Source organism: Panulirus ornatus, chromosome 5, assembly GCF_036320965.1.
Source record: "Panulirus ornatus isolate Po-2019 chromosome 5, ASM3632096v1, whole genome shotgun sequence".
In the NCBI taxonomy this organism is placed as follows: Eukaryota; Metazoa; Arthropoda; class Malacostraca; order Decapoda; family Palinuridae; genus Panulirus; species Panulirus ornatus.
The window spans coordinates 17,966,681-17,987,389 of NC_092228.1; the positions used below are offsets into that span (position 1 = coordinate 17,966,681).

Below are 20,709 nucleotides of genomic sequence, written 5' to 3' on the forward strand. Positions count from 1 at the left end.
CATAAACCTTCAGTTAATAATTTGTTGCTACTGTAAACACTAGTCTCTCTTCACCCAATCAGATGACTCACCCATTTAGGTTAAGCGGTCTTCACCTCTGAACTTTTGACTTTAAAGACCTAATTTAGTTGTAATGATAGTGCTCTGTCATTGTTAATGGTCTGGTCAACCTTGATACTTTGACTCGGCAAAAGAATCGATTAGGTCAACAACAAACATACTGTTTCTATATGAGACATTTTTAAGTGTGTTTGAGTCACCATCGCAACCGTTTTATATAAAAAAAAATATCTGCCAATTTCCTTAGGTATGAATCCTGTAAGACGGTACGATCCTTGAATATACTGGTTTGACCTCTGACCCTACCCATAATGCTAGGTCAAAGGGCAAGCCATATTATACCCACTGCCCTCAGGGGTTAAGATACATTCTCAAAATACGAAGTGTTGATCCAGACTTACTGGCAAGTCGTGCCACTTGTCGCTAATGTAAATCTAATTCAAGAAAACAGAAGTCTGCAGGTAATGATATCTCACCGTCCATCCCTCCCTGTCAAATAACATGTATTGCCATCTTGATATTAGGCCGGGACGCACACGTTATTTCCACCAATGACACGGAAGCCATGCCTAGCGTATTACGTCTGGTGACCTAGTTTGCGTGGTAGTAATGAGAAGTGTGTGTGTGTGTGTGTGTGTGTGATAATAATTCACTGGTCCGATATGTACAACTTACACTACGCTTCTGACAATAACCGGCAACTTGACACCTTATACCTGACAAATGTGTTTAGTCTGCCAAAAAAATTCAAATGAAAAAATTGTCCCTAGAAATCCTAAACATCAACAATGTAAATATGAGTAAGCAGATCATGTTGGGACACCGAGAATGGTTCAACGTCCGGCTGTGTGTGTGTGTGTGCCTGTGAGCGGGGAGCGTTCAGACCACCTGGACTCGCATATATCACACTAAACCTCACGATAGTGACTCCTGGCACGTTATGGAGGAGGAGGGAGGAGGGAGGGATATGCGGTCGATCCTAGTAACATGTGCGTCAAGTACCACCGGTGACCCGCTGCAGTACACCACAATGGCAGGAACGTAATATATTTATTACACTAAAAATGAGCTCTAATATTCACAAATATGTATTTTTGCTTTTAAATAGTTATTAAAAACTATACATTTCTACTTATGGGGCACCACAGAAATAACGCGGATTTGGGTGAAACACATCAATAGATTTCCTCAAATACTTAGCATATGTATGTACTTGATATCTGGGCAGCATGATTTGTAATATCATATATTTCATTCTACGATACTAATGGTCAGGATAACCAGGGCTATAATGATCACGGGTCCCGTAAGCGGAACCTCAAAAAAAATCTGGAAATCGATAGAAACCGGAAACCTCATCCAACATCTCTTGGCAAACAACAATTTCCTTAGCTTCGATGTTACTTGAAAAAAAAAAATTGAATATTATGGATTATGAGACTCAGCTGCTGGAAGGTTTGTTAGCTGTATTTCCCCAATAAGTTTACTTCCACTAAACAAAAAAAAAAGACATAGGGCACATGGCAGAGTTATTTCGACATTATTGTTAAAAATTACTCTTGGTGAAATTTGGATAGGATTCTAAAAGGGTCTGTCGCTTTCCAATTATGTTTTCGCTCAACTTCCGCCCTACATTTTTCTTGATCATCGCAGCCACACCCACTCATTAATTCTATAATTAACAAGGTAAAAATAATGTTCCAAATCACGCTCCCCCAGTGTAAATCACTTACACTTACGGTAGAGTCCACTGACACGCGTTTCTTCCAAATCCAGAATTTACGCTGTGATGTCTCTAAAGTGGAGCTTCATTTAATGGACTCTGCACTTGCTAGATATGATTTTGTCCAGGTAAATGAAATCTGGCGCATAGAATTTCATCCTAAGATTACCCGTGAGATGGATAAAGGGGAAAAAAAAAATCAAAACGAGAACCGATGAAAAAGACAAAGCCATCTAAAATGCTGTAGCAACCTCACTTCAACATATTCTCAATGTGATTTGAAAGGTGAGTGTTATGGCTAAGGTTTATTTAGTTGCTGAGAGGTTTGATAACTGAAAGTATTTACTTCTTGCCATGCAAAGACCCAATACTGCAGAAGGAAGATAACAATGTTCTTGGAATATTTCGATCATATTCAAAATTAATTGTAAATTTTGACGCCCATTAGAGATTTACATGGGTTAGGTTAATTTACATTGGGGTTCTATTTATTTCAATGCATATTTTCCTTGATCACCACAGCCATCCCCTCTAATAATTTTTTTCTTTTACTTGTTCATCATTTTTCCGTGTTACTGACGAAGCGCCATGAAGAGAAAAACGGTATCATATGCTCACTTCCACTCTCTTATCTTCCACGTAATAAGGGACCAAAACCACTGCCTACGTAAACACAACCAAGCTCTTAAACTCCACAGACCGTTGCACAGATTCCCCTGACCACTTCAGACGTAAACTCGAAGCCTCTTAAATTTAAATCCATCCTTCCACAACCTTCATGGTCTTTCCATTCCCCTACCTCCCTCCACTAATGAATATATATATATACCGGCATTCTGCCAGTCCGCAGGCACCTCACCTTATGCCATATAAACATCTATCATTCACGATAAAAAAAAAAATGATAATGCTCCAAATACACCCCCTCGGTAAAAATCACCTCTCACTTCCAAGTGTAAGGAATCAACTGTTATGCATTTCTTTCAAATCCATAATTTCTGTGGTGTCCCTAAACTGGAAACAAGAAATTAATCTCTCTTTGCACGAAGGCATCACACGAGGGCGCCGGTTCGATACTCGGGTATGATGGCCTGGCCTTCAAACTGCAGTGCTTGGGAGGGACATCTCGGTCCCAACTGCTATTTTTGTCTCCGGGCCCCTTAATTATTCCAACCTTTACCAACCAATTTCTTCATGCCGTCAAGATATTCCACCCACAAGTCAGAGTTTTAATACTCTGGTAACTAAAAATTGTTAAGCAGATGATATATTTTTCGTTTATTTTCATCCAAATAGGCGTGCAGTGTGTTGTTCCCACACCATGAAAAGTAAATCCCTAATTTCCAGTGAAGATCTCTATTATATTAAAATTTTTACAACTGTACTGAAAAGATTATGTTCCATATGTTCAAAGTATCTGTCACTACTCAACACGTAGTGAGAACTCTGGCTGGCCTTGAAAACTTAAAAAAAAAACCAGCAATCCAAGGTCGACGCCATCTGCTTACTTAAATTTAGGCCACTAACCGCATCGGACAACGCAGTGAACACCCACTGTATTATACATGACAGTCGCTTCGAAGGAATAGGCAAGAAAATTGAAAATCCTTTCAAAGTTCCGATGGGATTTCTTTTCTCTCGTGTGTCTGTAGTTCCCTTATGCAACATGTTGTCATTATTGATGTCGCCACCCAACACTGCCTCAGGACTAGGGCGTGGTCCAAAAGGTCAGACCACTGTACACCCACGGGTTTAAGATGACCCTTACGAGTGAGGCCTACGGGCCAAATGTCCAAGCCATTATAACGAAGAAATGCACCGTCATGCTTATGCATCAAAGAGCGACTAAAACTTTGTTGTTCCAGACAGGAGGCTGACGTCATCCAAGCTGGCCAAGATGTGTCTGCCTGGTAACAACGGAGCAAGATGAGCTGACTACACTGTACAGTTCTATATATTGGAAAGGATCACAATTGAGCGCGTGATCAAGTATATTCCCATGAGTCCATGGGGAAATGAAACACCATGTTCCCAAGTGCACTTTCGTGTAATGATCACATCATCAGGGGAGATGATGTGATTATTACACGTAACTGCACTTGGGAACATATCGTGTTTCATTTCCCCGGGGACTCATAGGAATATGATATATACATAAGTATATATATATATATATATATATATATATTGGAAAGGATCACAATTTTGCGCGTGATCAAGATGTTCCTATGAGTCTATGGGGAAATAAAACACGATGTTCCCGAGTGCACTTACGTGTAATAATCACATCATCAGGGGAGACACAAGAGAGAAATGTAGCAGTCAGTTGATATACATCGAAGAGACGAAGCTAGGACGCCATTTGGTAAACATGCGATTGTCCAAGGTATAATATCGTTAATTTCAGACCTGACGTAGACTGGTACAATTAAACATAATTGTAAGTTCAGGCGGGAGTAAAAATTCCCCGGACTATCAGGAAAATACTTGATACCTGATGGTTCTCGACGTGTTACAGGGAAGTCTAGGTTGGATGCTCTGTACTAGCTCTACTGGCCCGCCATGCCTTACCCAGGCCAACACCATCTAACAAATGTGACATTTACAAGTGATGACATTTTTACTTCATCTCGAAAGGGCACTGAAAAATCCGACGAAAATGACCAGTAAAAATCTGGAATACTACTTGATAACAGGAGCCAAACTAGCACCTACAAGGGGTACTGTGTTCAGACAGGCCCTCACATTCCCGGCTACAAACAGTTTCCATGAGACATCATCTGTGCTGAAAGTTGTTACCTTCATATTCTTGATGAACACATTGTCACTGAGTAGCCAGATTTATCAGTTCACACATCACCTGGAAAGTGTCCATAATACAGAACTGAACACGAGTGATATCAAACAGCACTAGAGCAATGGGTTCCTCTGAGGCCTGTCTCATAGCAGGGATCAGTAACACAAGAGCTTCGTCCAGGTAATAATAATAATAATAATATTGTTGACTGGTTGGTAAGGTTATTTAATGTATGTATGACTCATGGTGAGGTGCCTGAGGATTGGCGGAATGCGTGCATAGTGCCAGTGTACAAAGTCAAAGGGGATAAGAGTGAGTGCTCAAATTACAGAGGTGTAAGTTTGTTGAGTATTCCTGGTAAATTATATGGGAGGATATTGATTGAGAGGGTGAAGGCATGTACAGAGCATCAGATTGGGAAAGAGCAGTGTGGTTTCAGAAGTGGTAGAGGATGTGTGGATCAGGTGTTTGCTTTGAAGAATGTATGTGAGAAATACTTAGAAAAGCAAATGGATTTGTATGTAGCATTTATGGATCTGGAGAAGGCATATGATAGAGTTGATAGAGATGCTCTGTGGAAGGTATTAAGAATATATGGTGTGGGAGGCAAGTTGTTAGAAGCAGTGAAAAGTTTTTATCGAGGATGTAAGGCATGTGTACGTGTAGGAAGAGAGGAAAGTGATTGGTTCTCAGTGAATGTAGGTTTGCGGCAGGGGTGTGTGATGTCTCCATGGTTGTTTAATTTGTTTATGGATGGGGTGGTTAGGGAGGTGAATGCAAGAGTTTTGGAAAGAGGGGCAAGTATGAAGTCTGTTGTGGATGAGAGAGCTTGGGAAGTGAGTCAGTTGTTGTTCGCTGATGATACAGCGCTGGTGGCTGATTCATGTGAGAAACTGCAGAAGCTGATGACTGAGTTTGGTAAAGTGTGTGAAAGAAGAAAGTTAAGAGTAAATGTGAATAAGAGCAAGGTTATTAGGTACAGTAGGGTTGAGGGTCAAGTCAATTGGGAGGTGAGTTTGAATGGAGAAAAACTGGAGGAAGTGAAGTGTTTTAGATATCTGGGAGTGGATCTGGCAGCGGATGGAACCATGGAAGCGGAAGTGGATCATAGGGTGGGGGAGGGGGCGAAAATTCTGGGAGCCTTGAAGAATGTGTGGAAGTCGAGAACATTATCTCGGAAAGCAAAAATGGGTATGTTTGAAGGAATAGTGGTTCCAACAATGTTGTATGGTTGCGAGGCGTGGGCTATGGATAGAGTTTTGCGCAGGAGGATGGATGTGCTGGAAATGAGATGTTTGAGGACAATGTGTGGTGTGAGGTGGTTTGATCGAGTAAGTAACGTAAGGGTAAGAGAGATGTGTGGAAATAAAAAGAGCGTGGTTGAGAGAGCAGAAGAGGGTGTTTTGAAATGGTTCGGGCACACGGAGAGAATGAGTGAGGAAAGATTGACCAAGAGAATATATGTGTCGGAGGTGGAGGGAACGAGGAGAAGAGGGAGACCAAATTGGAGGTGGAAAGATGGAGTGAAAAAGATTTTGTGTGATCGGGGCCTGAGCATGCAGGAGGGTGAAAGGAGGGCAAGGAATAGAGTGAATTGGAGCGATGTGGTATACCGGGGTTGACGTGCTGTCAGTGGATTGAATCAAGGCATGTGAAGCGTCTGGGGTAAACCATGGAAAGCTGTGTAGGTATGTATATTTGCGTGTGTGGACGTATGTATATACATGTGTATGGGGGTGGGTTGGGCCATTTCTTTCGTCTGTTTCCTTGCGCTACCTCGCAAACGCGGGAGACAGCGACAAAGCAAAAAAAAAAAAAAAAAATAAAAAATAATAATAATAATAATAATGATAATAATAATAATAATAATAATAATAATGATAATAATAATAATAATAATAATAATAATAATAATAATAATAATGATAATAAAGTTAACTAAGGAAATACACCTATAAACTTCTTATACTTATTTTCATCCTAACATTACTGCGCGCTTTGTTAATCCATGTAAGTTTATTTTATTCATCTAATCGTGTTTGTTCTTACTCTCTTGAGTTTCTTAGGTGCTGCTTTCACTGCGAAGGGGCAATTTATTCATTTCGTTGCTCCACCATTAGAAGCTACACACTGGTGTATATATCTCCTGAACTATTCATGAATATTCAGCTTTACCGATCCTGTCCAAGCTACGTCCACATCGTTTTAATTTCCGACATCACCTCAGCTTATCATGTCGGGGGAAATAAGGAAACCAGTTAAAATATGCGAGTCTAAAACTTTTTTTTTTTTATTTTCGTTCTTCTCAGTCTTCTTCACCTTCCCTTTCCTCAACAAATACACAAGTTCCCTTTACACATGCGACCTTCATCCCTTTTAGAAAAAGAAGAGGAACCCGTTTTCCCATTTCCGTAGACTTGTAGATTCTTCGTAAAGACTCGTAGATTCTTCTCTCTTCAAGTCATGACCGCGATAAAGACTTGATCACCCTGTGATGTAGCCTTCAACAGACACAAAAGAGGTCCAGAAAAAAACTTTATTACCTGAACATAATTGACTCACTTTAATTTCCTACATCCTGGACCTGGTGCTCCTGGGAACTATACATTAAAAATAAAAGATTTATCATCTGGGTGAGCAATGGTGGTCCAGTTACACTAGGCTGCGTGACGAACTCCCAGCCGTCCAATAACTACACGCTCTGACATTACGTGACCCTTACGTCCTTCATGTTCAAAGTAATCAACAATTCAAATTTTCTTGGGTATTAATTACACGAAGTCGTTGTTTTAAACAAAAATAAAACATCTGCTTGGTAAGATCCATGCGTGAATACACTGGAAAATATCTTTCATGTACTTTCTAATGAATGAGTGACAGTGGACGATAAATGCTTATAAAAACAAGACATGAAAACAAACATGAATCTGCTGGCTTTTAAGTGACGCAAGCGAACTCATAAACCGAGAAAAAAAAACTATGATCATTACGCAAACGAGTGGTTAGCACCGTGCAAGAAGATACAAAGTCTGGCAACGGAATGCACGCACAAAAAGTCAAGCAATTAGCAACTGACCTCATCCTTAAGGGTTGTGTGCCGCCATGCTCAAGGGTTTAAGGGAAGACAAGGTTGAGACGTTTGAAACAAAAGTACAGAGTAGTCAAGACAAGGTCCGGCAGGCAAGGAGGGAGGGAGGGAGGCAGGCATGTACCAGCGTAGCTTGATCAATACCTGACGCATGGCTACCCCTCACTTGTTCCACTCCTCCCTCCAGGCTAGGCCCCGTGCCCCACCTACCCATCAAACACCCACCCACACCCATACTACGGCCACACCTGCATCACCCCTCACATACAGGGACGCTTTGTTTATGGAGGGAAGACCTGCCTTGACTAGCCGCTCGCTCCCCGTACAGACCACCCGGCCATTTCACTGTTCTCATCTTGACGTCAGTTCTTTGGGGCCTAAAATCGTCGCCATCACCCACCGTAAAATAACACCTTCCATTCCCAGTCCGTAACCTTAACTGCCAATGAGAAACTGTTAAATCAATTAAAGTAGCTGAAAATCATCAAATGAAGAGATATTGTTATATAACAACAGTACTTCATTGTTTTTTATAACATACATTACATGGTTCTGCATGAATCTTTTTTTTTGAATAACCAGACTTCCTTTTTTTTAAAAAAAAAAAAAAATACTTTCCACAACCTGCTGATTCTGTTTCTTAACTTATACTTTGAGGAAAATGTCGTGTTACAGCGTTAGTCATAATGGGTTACGAGCCAAGGTTGCCTGGTTAGCGGACATGTAAAAAAACGGTGCCCGAAAACGCAATAAATACGCAATACAGACGCTGTTGTACGACGCAAACGGGCAAGGTGATGCACTGACGCAGGTGCTCAGGGCCGCCTCTACCACTTCAATATTGGAAATTATAAGCAACTGCTTCAGCAGAAGACGACGTCTGTCCTTCAGTTTAAAATATGCATAGCTCCGTGCTGCAGTGTTTATGCTCTCAGGAATACAAAAAAGAACACATATATACTCATGTATATCTTATGTATCATATACTGTATCAAGATAGTGGATGAATGGAATAAACGAATAGGAGAGGCGAAATTGTGAAAGCTGACAATATACAGGAGTTTAAAAAGCTGTATGCTAAACTCCAAGATGTAGGAGCCAATGAGTGCAAAGTTCCCCTACTGTTCAAACAGGCAATCATACAAACACATACATATACTGAAGTAAAAATATTCATAACTAGTATTTGAGTGAGACGAGAACTCGTTAGGAAAAAAACTGGATCACTAGGTTTAAAGAACAGGTTAGAAAAGAAAAGGCTTACTGGCCTCTGATAGGTCGTCTGCTGAGGATAACAAGAATATCAACATATTCACCTGATCTTCCCATGAACGTGTCTACTGTTTATCCGTTTATATATATATATATATATATATATATATATATATCGATGTGAACCCTTGCGGAAGGTATAACCCACTTGTCTGGTAACAGAACCCTGGGTAATACAAGGTGTGTAAATCCGTTTATTATATTTTCTATTTCAAAAACTTCTATCGGGTCACCTTCAGGTCTTCGCTTCCCTCTTAGAGAATAATTTCCACTCCTTTTAACACATCTCTCATAAGCCTTGTGTCTTGGCCCTAGTGTTTACTTTGTTAGTCCTAAAATAACTAGGCTTTTTCAAGATTATCTTGGGTCTTATGAGAACAGGGAGCGTCACGAGAACTCTGTACAGCGTACACAACATGTGGACTTACGAGACTGACTCAATAGTGACAGGTGATCTGTGATGAAAGTTTCTAGCAATAACTTCTAACTCTGTTGTACTTTACGCTGCATCTATATTTTGTTTAGACATTTGAAATGATTAATATCAATATCAAAACTCTTATCTTCTTGGAACCTCTAAAAGCTTTCGACAATTTGTTGTCAACAAAATGCATTCCTTTACATTCTTTAAATTTCGTTTGCTATATCCCGGGCTAGTTTGACGAAGTCCAGGGTCATATGGCCACAATAATTCTCCGAAATTATATCACTTTGTCTCCTCTCCCTCGTAAGAAAGTAATTGGGTTATCATTCCCAAGCTCTACGTCATTTCCATACATTATAAAAGTAATCAGAGCTAGGACTGAGCCTTGCGGTACGACAAGAATTACCTTGCAGACCTCAGACGTTCCGTTCATTGGTTATTATTTAAGATATCGTACACGGCGATGCCAAGCGCATGACTACTATTTCGCCACGTATCACGTGGGACAACATCATACTGAAGTCCTTATGGAAGCTTAGGAGAGTAACAATTTTGGCGGTGGTGACAGAATCTGATGTTATTGACAGCCATGTTGACGTACCCATTACTTCCTTCGGTGATATTCGTGAGGCTTATTATCAAGTGTTTCGTTTCCGCCACTTCCACGAGTGGTGGAGGTGAGGTTCACCTGGGATTAATTCAGTCCCGAGGCGCGAGGTTCCAGTCCCGTACGAGCACGGGTCCCTTCCCATGATACTTTACTTCAACAGTTCTGAGGGTTGAGGAACCGCATCATGGCTTCCTTCCTTCCTTCAAAAGACCTTTACGTTGACAGGTGGTCATGTGGGCCAGATGAGCAGGTCAGAATTTCTGGGGATGAGGCCAGGAAATTGTATAGGCCCCGTCCGTCTTTCGTCCGTTTCCTTGCGCTACCTCGCTAACGCGGGAGACAGCGACAAAGCAAAATAAAATAAAGCAAATATATATATATATATATATATATATATATATATATATATATATATATATATATATATATATATATATATATGCAAGAACCGAGTCTTGCTAGAGTCTGAAGGATCTTGAACAATACCAAACTGGTGGTATGATCTCGTCCATCTGAGTTTCCTTCACTGTCAGCTTCTCTTGTTCTGTGCCTCAGAAGTTATATTAGGCAGCTCTGCTGCATCCCACGTCTCTGTTATATACAGTGAACTGAAAGATTGATTCTCAGGACACTGTATCTTCATTACCATAAATGAAGTTATAAACACATTTCCTTTCTTACATACTAGTAAAAAGTCAATAATACTCCTTATATTTTTCTCTGTAATCCTCTTCTTATAATCATGTTTAATACTTCTGATTCTATCACACCATTCCATGAGTGTCGTAAATATGGTGGTCTTCTACAGGATCACTCCATTTCCTTCTACAGGATCTGAATTTTCTGAAATCTCTGATCAGCACTGCCCTGGTAATTACGCACCTTGTCACATTTCTTTGGAAATCATTTCTGAAATCCAAATAATCTTGTTCAACTTTTTTTCCATATCAGGAACTTTGACACCATTTACATTTCTAAGATAATAGAAAAAACAAATTTCTTAATAGATTCATATTATGTAGTCTGGATTTTTTGTTATTTTTCACCTACATGATTCATTTCGCACAATAAAATGTAAGGGATTTTCAAATCATTATTTCTTAATTCCGCACTGTAATATATCTAATCTCTCCCGAAAGTTACCACAAGGTCTAGGGTGTTACATTACCTCTGGTATGGTGATAGTTAACACAAGGTCTAGGGTGTTACATTACCTCTGGTATGGTGATAGTTAACACAAGGTCTAGGGTGTTACGTCACCTCAGGTATGGTGATAGTTAACACAAGGTCTAGGGTGTTACATCACCTCAGGTATGGTGATAGTTAACACAAGGTCTAGGGTGTCACATTACCTCTGGTATGGTGATAGTTAACACAAGGTCTAGGGTGTTACATCACCTCAGGTATGGTGATAGTTAACACAAGGTCTAGGGTGTCACATTACCTCTGGTATGGTGATAGTTAACACAAGGTCTAGGGTGTCACATTACCTCTGGTATGGTGATAGTTAACACAAGGTCTAGGGTGTTACGTCACCTCAGGTATGGTGATAGTTAACACAAGGTCTAGGGTGTTACATCACCTCAGGTATGGTGATAGTTAACACAAGGTCTAGGGTGTCACATTACCTCTGGTATGGTGATAGTTAACACAAGGTCTAGGGTGTTACATCACCTCAGGTATGGTGATAGTTAACACAAGGTCTAGGGTGTCACATTACCTCTGGTATGGTGATAGTTAACACAAGGTCTAGGGTGTTACATCACCTCAGGTATGGTGATAGTTAACACAAGGTCTGGGGTGTTACATCACCTCAGGTATGGTGATAGTTAACACAAGGTCTAGGGTGTTACGTCACCTCAGGTATGGTGATAGTTAACACAAGGTCTAGGGTGTTACATCACCTCAGGTATGGTGATAGTTAACACAAGGTCTAGGGTGTCACATTACCTCTGGTCGGGTGATAGTTAACACAAGGTCTGGGGTGTTACATCACCTCTGGTCGGGTGATAGTTAACACAAGGTCTGAGGTGTTACATCACCTCTGGTCGGGTGATAGTTAACACAAGGTCTAGGGTGTTACATCACCTCTGGTCGGGTGATAGTTAACACAAGGTCTAGGGTGTTACATCACCTCTGGTCGGGTGATAGTTAACACAAGGTCTAGGGTGTTACATCACCTCTGGTCGGGTGATAGTTAACACAAGGTCTAGGGTGTTACATCACCTCTGGTCGGGTGATAGTTAACACAAGGTCTGGGGTGTTACATCACCTCTGGTCTAATGATTCACAGTTCGTGAGGAAAGGGAACCTTTGGGTAACATGGCCTGTCTCTTTACTGCCTGATCCCCATTTCTTTCCAAAGGCGAGGCATATGGAAGGCACACGCGGAGGTGTCGTAGAGTGAACGGTGAGAAGGCAGGTAATGGGTAATATATAAATGAAAACACGAGGGAATAAAATTAAGAAAGTTATTGAAGAAATGGTAAGAACAACAGAAAAGAGAAGGAATGTATTCAAATAAGGTAAGAGGATAGAAAAAAAATTAGAGTAAAAAAGAGTTTAGATTACAGAAAATATCTAAGAAAGGAGCGAGAGGTGGGGGAGGGAAATACGAAAGAAGCGTTCACTAAATTAAAAAAACTAAAATCATGAACACGATGAAAATCTGCCCGACATGCAGGACAGACAATTTAACCAACCAGTACATCTGGACGTACTTGTACCCACTGACTCGACCGTCAATACAACTCGGGTAACAAACTCCAGTCGTAACGCATTACATGTCCACCGTTCACCTAATCAGGCACCGGGGGGGGGGGGGGGGGGGGGGGGGGGGTGAGGCCACAACACCAGGTCACCCCCATGGTCCACACTACGGGGGCTGGACGGTCCACCGCGCACCACCTGAACCTAACCCAGTTTTAAACGACGTTGGGCCAACGGCCCTGGTTTATCTAACCTAGAAAACCAGAACTTAACCCCGGCTTCTCCCTCATCCTCCACCACACCATGACCTCCTTCGTCAGGCTTTCAAGATCCACGGAATAAGGAAGGTGGGGGAGGAGGGTAAGTAATTAGCCGGGCCCGGTGCGGGCAATGGGGTAACTTTGAGCTGGGTGTTGTGAGGCTACTTGGCCAACATGCAACCTGATCGCTGACGACTAGCCCGTGACTGGCCACCAGTTACCTGCTGCACGGGAGTAATTACAACCTCGCCTCTACACCTGTCGCTCCTGCTATGATAACCTGCCCTGTGTCACACGCTACCGAGGGGAGGAGGAGGGTAATCAAAATGAACATTGCCCCCTCGATACGCCAAAGGCTTCCTACTCTCTCGAAATCTCTTTTATCTTTCCTCTTCTCTTCCTTCTTTAACTATTTCATATCAACCTTTTCAGTGACTCATTGGAGGCCTTGCATAAATATGGACCACACGTCTGTGGCCGAGGTCTTGAGACGTGTAACAAAGAGAAACAAAGAACGATTCGCGACACTTCATAACCCTCTCACACTAAGTGCACACAAGGGCCGTCTAGTGACCTGAGGACGATTTCCACATTGTCTAAGAAAGCAATTTTCTCCTGTAAGAAAACTGGGGGGGGGGGGGGGGGGACCCGATAATGGGCGATGGTGGTAAAAATGACCTTAATATAAGAATACAACCGCCATCAGCGCTGGAGGAAGGAAGGCCGTAGTGGCTGTTTCCGCCCTGACCCCGCCGGCTGAAAGGTCAAGGGTTAATGGTGATGAATGGCACCATCAACACACGTTCTTAAAGGGTAGGGAGGGAGCTCTGGAGGGGATATTTTTAGATATTCCTGCCCGCCTTCCCTTATACTGTGATCGACCAAAGGTCAGGCACTTTCAAATTACGTAATAACCATCAGGCGGACATGAGATATCACATTTGTTTTCTTGGCATCCCCAAAAGACACGTTAAAAACAGATGTAAATGCTTCTATAAGACCTATACAGTGCCACCTGGGCAGGGAGGAACCACGGTCTATGTGGGAGAGAGAGAGAGAGAGAGAGAGAGAGAGAGAGAGAGAAACAAGACAACCTGGGCATAGCTCACCTCCAGACATTGGGGCTGGTGGATGGGGAGGGACCGGCTGCCGAACTCCCGCCCGCAGATGTAGCAGACGAGCGTGGGCGCCGAGGGCGTCGTGGCCTGTTTGTTGGTGCGGGATGACCCCGTGTTACTCCGAGACTCAGATCCGCTCTCACCCTCCTCCTCGATCTTACCCATGGTTCGAGGAGGATGTGACGCTCTCTGATTGGCTACCCCTCTACCACTATCACCGTTCTGCTTTAACGTAACCTCCCGTTTTCTTTCAGATAACGGACTGATACCATTTTCACTTCTCGGAGTCAGGGCAATGTCCCCCTCGTATATTTCCACGTTAAAATCTTTCCGTCCCTTTCCTATGGAAGCCTTCTGATTCTGCATGAACTTTTTCAGGTGTACTTTCTTCCCTCTGTCCTCGGCCTTTTTCGCCAGGGATGGCGAACTGTCCACACTGTGAGACTTCCTGTGCCCGCCCTGGGGCGGCCTCAACTTGTTCTTCTTGTTCGCTGCCTTCTTGTCCTCGTCCAGGGTCCTGCTCTTGAACTTGAGGGCGGTGGGCTTGGTCACGACCATCTTGCTGGTGTTCCTGGCCTTGCCCCGGTCCTCCAGCTTGGGCTTGAAGCGTTGCATGTGCAGCGGGTGGCTGTGGAACCGCTCCGGGTTCTCCTCCTTCCCACACGTTTGGCACGGCTCTGGGATCTGCACGCCCAACAGACACCGCCACGAGAGAGAGAGAGAGAGAGAAACAAAAATCAGACACAGTGCTTTGGACAGATGATTTGATACACACACACACACACACACACACGCACGCACACACATACACACACACACACACACAGAGGCACACACACGGAAACAAACATAACTATCAAGAGACAGACAGGAATGGACAGAAATTCTAAACAAATCAGCCAAACCAAGATCTGATTACGTACGACTGTCTAATGATACAATAATCCAATAAATTATCATCTATCTAAGCTTACTCATCATCAGTCATTATCTATATACGTCACATCTTTAGAAGTCTTTCTGTCAAGACCATGCAACATGTTAATGATTATATCTTTGGGAGCTGTGGTTTCGGCGCACTGAACATGACAACCAGAGAATGGGCGTGAGCGAATGCAGTCTTTCTTCGTCTATTCCTGGCGCTACCTCGCTAAAGCAGAAAACAGCGATGAGGTATGAGAAAATAATAAAAAGTTTATAACATTAAACTCTCATCATACAACAAGCCTTTCGTCCTCTGAAATATTCAAGAAAGTATTCTCAAACGACATGAGACAAATTCCGTGTGTGGATGGTAGATATAGACATCGAGTCATTCCTACCACTCGGTGTTCCCTGCCAATCTTCAAGGAAATATTACAGAGTCAAACTTTACAACTCAAATATGGTCAGGTTTGTTCACGGGCAGAGAGGCATGCCAAATATGTCACACAGACACTTTATAAGACGAGGACTTCCATAAACTCTCTAACGAAGGCACCAGGCAATACCTGAACAAAATGAGAGCTAACACTATCACCTTGTGGATTACAAGTGGAAGAGTCTCACAACCACTTACTTAGACATCCACCAACACCAGAGGGCATTTTGTGAGTCCACCAGACATATAACCAAACATCTACCACACGTGGAACATCATCCCATCACGTCTTACAACATAACCAAATATGTAAGACGACGTAGTCTATACTACGGTACACAACCACCTGGCTACACCAACGGACTTCTCAAATTTACCATAAGAATATGTCTTCTGTCATTATCAGGCATCGAACGCATCTCTCCCTAACACCAGCAGATATGAACGTTAAGTACATGAGCATCCATCAAACATCTCCGCACGTCGAAGAACATTAAAGTCACACATTGAAGAACATCCGAATAACATCTGATAACCTTAAGGTAACATCCATCAAACTCTCCATCACCACAAGATGGTCGACCCCAGCCCACATCTACAACCTGCGAGAACCACCTCATCTCCACACTGTGACCTTCTCCCTCACCTTGACTTTATTCCTTGGTCCCATGAACACCTCTTCCAAGTGGCGCCGTCGGCCCCTTGGTATAAAATTCCTGAGGGAGGAGGTCTTCTTCGTGGGGCGGGAGGAGGAGGAGGTGATGACAGGGACGGCGATGTTGCGGGAGGGTCGAGGTAGTCGCATCGTGGACGGCCGCATCTGGAGGCAGTGAGGAAAGTTGTCATCAAGAGTCATCACGAGGTCGTCAACATCAATGACTCATCCTCTGTCTCTCATTTACTCATCGCCGTCAAGGTCTGACTCACTCAAAGCTTCCCTCACTCACTCATACTTTAGGCCTAACTCATTCATCCCTAAAGTATGATTTACTCATCCTTAAGGTCCCATTCACTCACCCTCAAGGTCACCACCGCTGCGACAGTAATTATCAACCAGGTGCCCTACTTCGCTGACATCTCCATCAGTTCCACAACTTCATCTCACGCTCTCAAGGCTTCCTAAATATCGTCAACTCACCTTTTGGGGCTGCACCTTCACCTCTGGCCCTCCAAGCCTCCTACTCCACATAACTCACCCTCCTGGGCTCGCCCTCAGAGTCGCCGGAGTCGTCGAAGGGGCTCTTGCTGCCCATGGAGGAGGGCGAGGACGACGTGAAGTCGCTGGAGTAGTCGCTGGAGCCGGACTGCTGGTCGCGGGAAAGGATCAGCTGGTCCACCATACTGCGGGTCATCTCGCTCATGTCCACGGCATTCTTCAGGTTCACGTCCAGCACCTGGGTGTGTGTGTGTGGGGCAGGTCACAGCACACACAGGCAGGCAGGGGAAGGAGGCGCGGGGAGAAAAGCCACAGGTAGTGAGAGGGGTTAGGTTTAAGTTCGAAAGTAGGTTAAAGAAGTCCAGGCATTGATGAAACAAAAGGTGACTTGCGAGAGACGCTTCAGGTAATGCATTAGTGGGATCAGAACTGTGCTGCACACAAATAAATACTGTTGAGGCTCTATCCATCAATCATCACACTAACTTTACCTAGTTCGGGTAAAAAGTTTTAATGGCTCAAACGTTCTGCTGCACACAGAAAATTAATGCTGTTAAGAGGGGTTGTGGCAGCTGGGAGACCAGACATGACATGTGTGGCCTAAGGAGGGTTGCCACTGTGGTGGCTACATGTGAGCAAGAGGAAGATGTTGCCCGGAGGAGGGTAAAGGTCGAGGCACCGAGCACCACCAACCTTAGGTCTCTTCAGCGTGGCAGTGGAGGGCCGGGTCTTCTTGCCTCCCTGGCCCAGGGAAGCCGAGCGGGTGCGACCGACGACCCGTCGGGAGGGAGGCTGGCGGGGGTCGGGCCATGAGGAACTGAGCTCGTCCGGGTCGGAGGTTGGAGTGTAGGCGGCGGGCGAGGGCACCATGTCTGCCTGGAGCTGCGCCCGGTGCAGAGGGTGGTCGGGGGGCGGCGATGGTGTGGCCTCACGCCTGTCCCTGCGGGGAGGTGGTCACCTGTTAGCTGCTACGGACGTTCCTGGCGAACACAGCTGGCGTCCAGAACGACCCACGAACATACTATGTCGCCCAGCAGGTGTCCAGTAACGGGCGTCACCCAGCAAGACGCAAGACATCATCATCCAGCAGGACACAACAACAGACATCTTCCAGCAAGACACAACAGACATCATCCAGCAGGAAACATCAGCAGTCATCATCCAGCAGGACACAACAACAGACATCTTCCAGCAAGACACAACAGACATCATCCAGCAGGACACAACAACAGACATCATCCAGCAGGACACAACAACAGACATCATCCAGCAGGACACAACAACAGACATCATCCAGCAGGACACAACAACAGACATCATACAGCAGAACACAACAACAGACATCATCCAGCAGGACACAACAACCTGATAATCATACAGCATGGCACAACAATGCCATGGGCACAGTGAGCAAAGGAAGATCATCCAGGAGGTAAAAGGTCGAGCACCGAGCCCCACCAACCATCTCCAGCTCAGGAGGCCGGACTACATCCTCCGCCAGGAAGCAGCAGGTGCAGACACACCCGTCGGAGGAGCCGAGTCGCAAGAACGAGCAGTCCGTCAGTGATAGCGCGGCAGGACCATTCTCCTGCAGGCCCGATGCAGATCGCCATGGTGTGCCCACCCTCCCGCGGGAGGGTCACCTGTACCAACAGACGTCATCCAGCGAGAACAACAAGACATCATCCAGCAGGTCCAGAACATCATCCAGCAAGCAAACATACATCATCCAGCAGGACACACAACAGACATCACCAGCAAGACGAAACAACATCATCCAGCAGAACAACAGACATCATCCAGCAGACCAACGACATCATCCAGCAGGAACAACAACAGACATCATCCAGCAGGACACAACAACAGACATCATCCAGCAAGGCACAACAACAGACATCATCCAGCAAGGCACAACAGACATCATCCAGCAAGGCACAACAACAGACATCATCCAGCAGGACACAACAACAGACATCATCCAGCAGGACACAACAACAGACATCATCCAGCAGGACACAACAACAGACATCATCCAGCAGGACACAACAACAGACATCATCCAGCAAGACACAAGACATCATCCAGCAAGACACAAGACATCATCCAGCAAGACACAACAACAGACATCATCCAGCGAGACACAACAAGACATCATCCAGCAAGGCACAACAGACATCATCCAGCAGGACACAACAGACATCATCCAGCAGGACACAACAGACATCATCCAGCAGGACACAACAGACATCATCCAGCAAGACACAACAGACATCATCCAGCAGGACACAACAACAGACATCACCAGCAGGACACAACAACAGACATCATCCAGCAAGGCACAACAACAGACATCATCCAGCAAGGCACAACAGACATCATCCAGCAAGGCACAACAACAGACATCATCCAGCAGGACACAACAACAGACATCACCAGCAGGACACAACAACAGACATCATCCAGCAGGACACAACAACAGACATCATCCAGCAGGACACAACAACAGACATCATCCAACAGGACACAACAGACATCATCCAGCAAGGCACAACAGACATCATCCAGCAAGAGACAACAACACACATCATCCAGCGAGACACAACAAAAGACATCATCCAGCGAGGCACAACAGACATCATCCAGCAAGGTACAACAGACATCATCCAGCAGGACACAACAATAAACATCATCCAACAGGACGCAACGGACATTATCCAGCAGGACGCAACAGACATCAGCCAGCAGGACACAACAACAGACATCATCCAGCAAGGCACAACAACAGACATCATCCAGCAGGACACAACAACAGACATCATCCAGCAGGACACAACAGACATCATCCAGCAGGACACAACAACAGACATCATCCAGCAGGACACAACAGACATCATCCAGCAGGACACAACAATAGACATCATCCAACAGGACGCAACGGACATTATCCAGCAGGACACAACAGACATCAGCCAGCAGGACACAACAACAGACATCATCCAGCAAGGCACAACAACAGACATCATCCAGCAGGACACAACAACAGACATCATCCAGCAGGACACAACAGACATCATCCAGCAAGGCACAACAGACATCATCCAGCAGGAAACATCAGCAGTCATCATCCAGCAGGACACATCAGCAGTCATCCAGCAGGTTATATACCTGCTGCTCTACAAAGTTACAGACATGCTGACGCTGGCTGAAGCCAAGGTCACGGAAGGAGTCACGTGTTCGGACAACACGCTCGCTAACCTCGTGACAGTCAATTCCGCCAATACTTAGCCAGTCACCCACTGGCTCCGTGAGAGAGCAACCTGTAGTCATACCTCCTCCGTCCTCACATGTTCTACCTCTCACACCATTCTCCATATGTAACGTTAAATTCATCTATTATATTTTCTGAATGAAGAAATAATCCTTGTAAAAATATCTGGGCATAATATATAATAAAAAAATTCTAGTTTGTACCTCGAAATAATTCTCATTTAAATTGGACTTTTCTGCATATACCTGCAGTACTGCACCATGTTCCAATAATTATGAATCAACACACAAGACTTTTACAGCGGGTTGGGTCAGGTGTGGCGGACTCAAAACCAACGCCGTAAAGTATATACGATAACTCTGGCTGGTGGGGACCAGGTGATGGTGTTTTGGCTCCTTATTTCTTCCATATGTTAAAGCTGGCATCTCTCCATTTCTCACCAAACACATCTACTTCCCAGTACGCGTCATATGATAAATTACAACCGTATTTCTAATCAGTTATAAAAAAATGGCCGTTGCTAACCCCTCTTTTCCAGAAACTGTCTGCGTCAGAACCCCTTAAAAAGAACCAAACTTGTATTCTAATAAGAGTATCATTCTCAAAATGGCAACAGTGGTCGATGGAAACTATAGTTGGAGCACACAAACCACCAGTTTACACACCGCCATCGCCATGACAATGCTATACCACAACATATCAGAAATTTATGCCCCGCCAATAAAAACGCAAATTTGCACATAGCTCTTGTGTGTGTGTGTGTGTGTGTGTGTGACGTAAATGGATGCAAGTCGTGGATATTATGTGTGTGTGTGTGTGTGTGTGTGTGTGTGTCGTTGATGGATGTAAGTCGTGGATATTACT

General features: G+C 44.2%; 1 protein-coding gene across 9 annotated transcripts in view; it reads right to left on the minus strand.

Annotated features, from left to right (window-relative positions):
- Window positions 1-20,709, minus strand: part of LOC139748608 (uncharacterized) — a 158,350-nt gene that overhangs the window by 19,774 nt on the left and 117,867 nt on the right. For 7 of the 9 annotated variants that reach the window (XM_071661743.1, XM_071661744.1, XM_071661745.1 and 4 more), the window contains 4 exons: window positions 17,271-17,517; window positions 16,618-16,815; window positions 16,068-16,241; window positions 14,053-14,745 (listed from right to left, as the gene is read on the minus strand). In XM_071661743.1, the coding sequence (XP_071517844.1) occupies window positions 14,053-14,745; window positions 16,068-16,241; window positions 16,618-16,815; window positions 17,271-17,517 (1,312 nt within the window). The remainder of the gene's footprint in view (window positions 1-14,052; window positions 14,746-16,067; window positions 16,242-16,617; window positions 16,816-17,270; window positions 17,518-20,709) is intronic. The other 2 variants (XM_071661751.1, XM_071661747.1) reach the window with 1 other exon arrangement.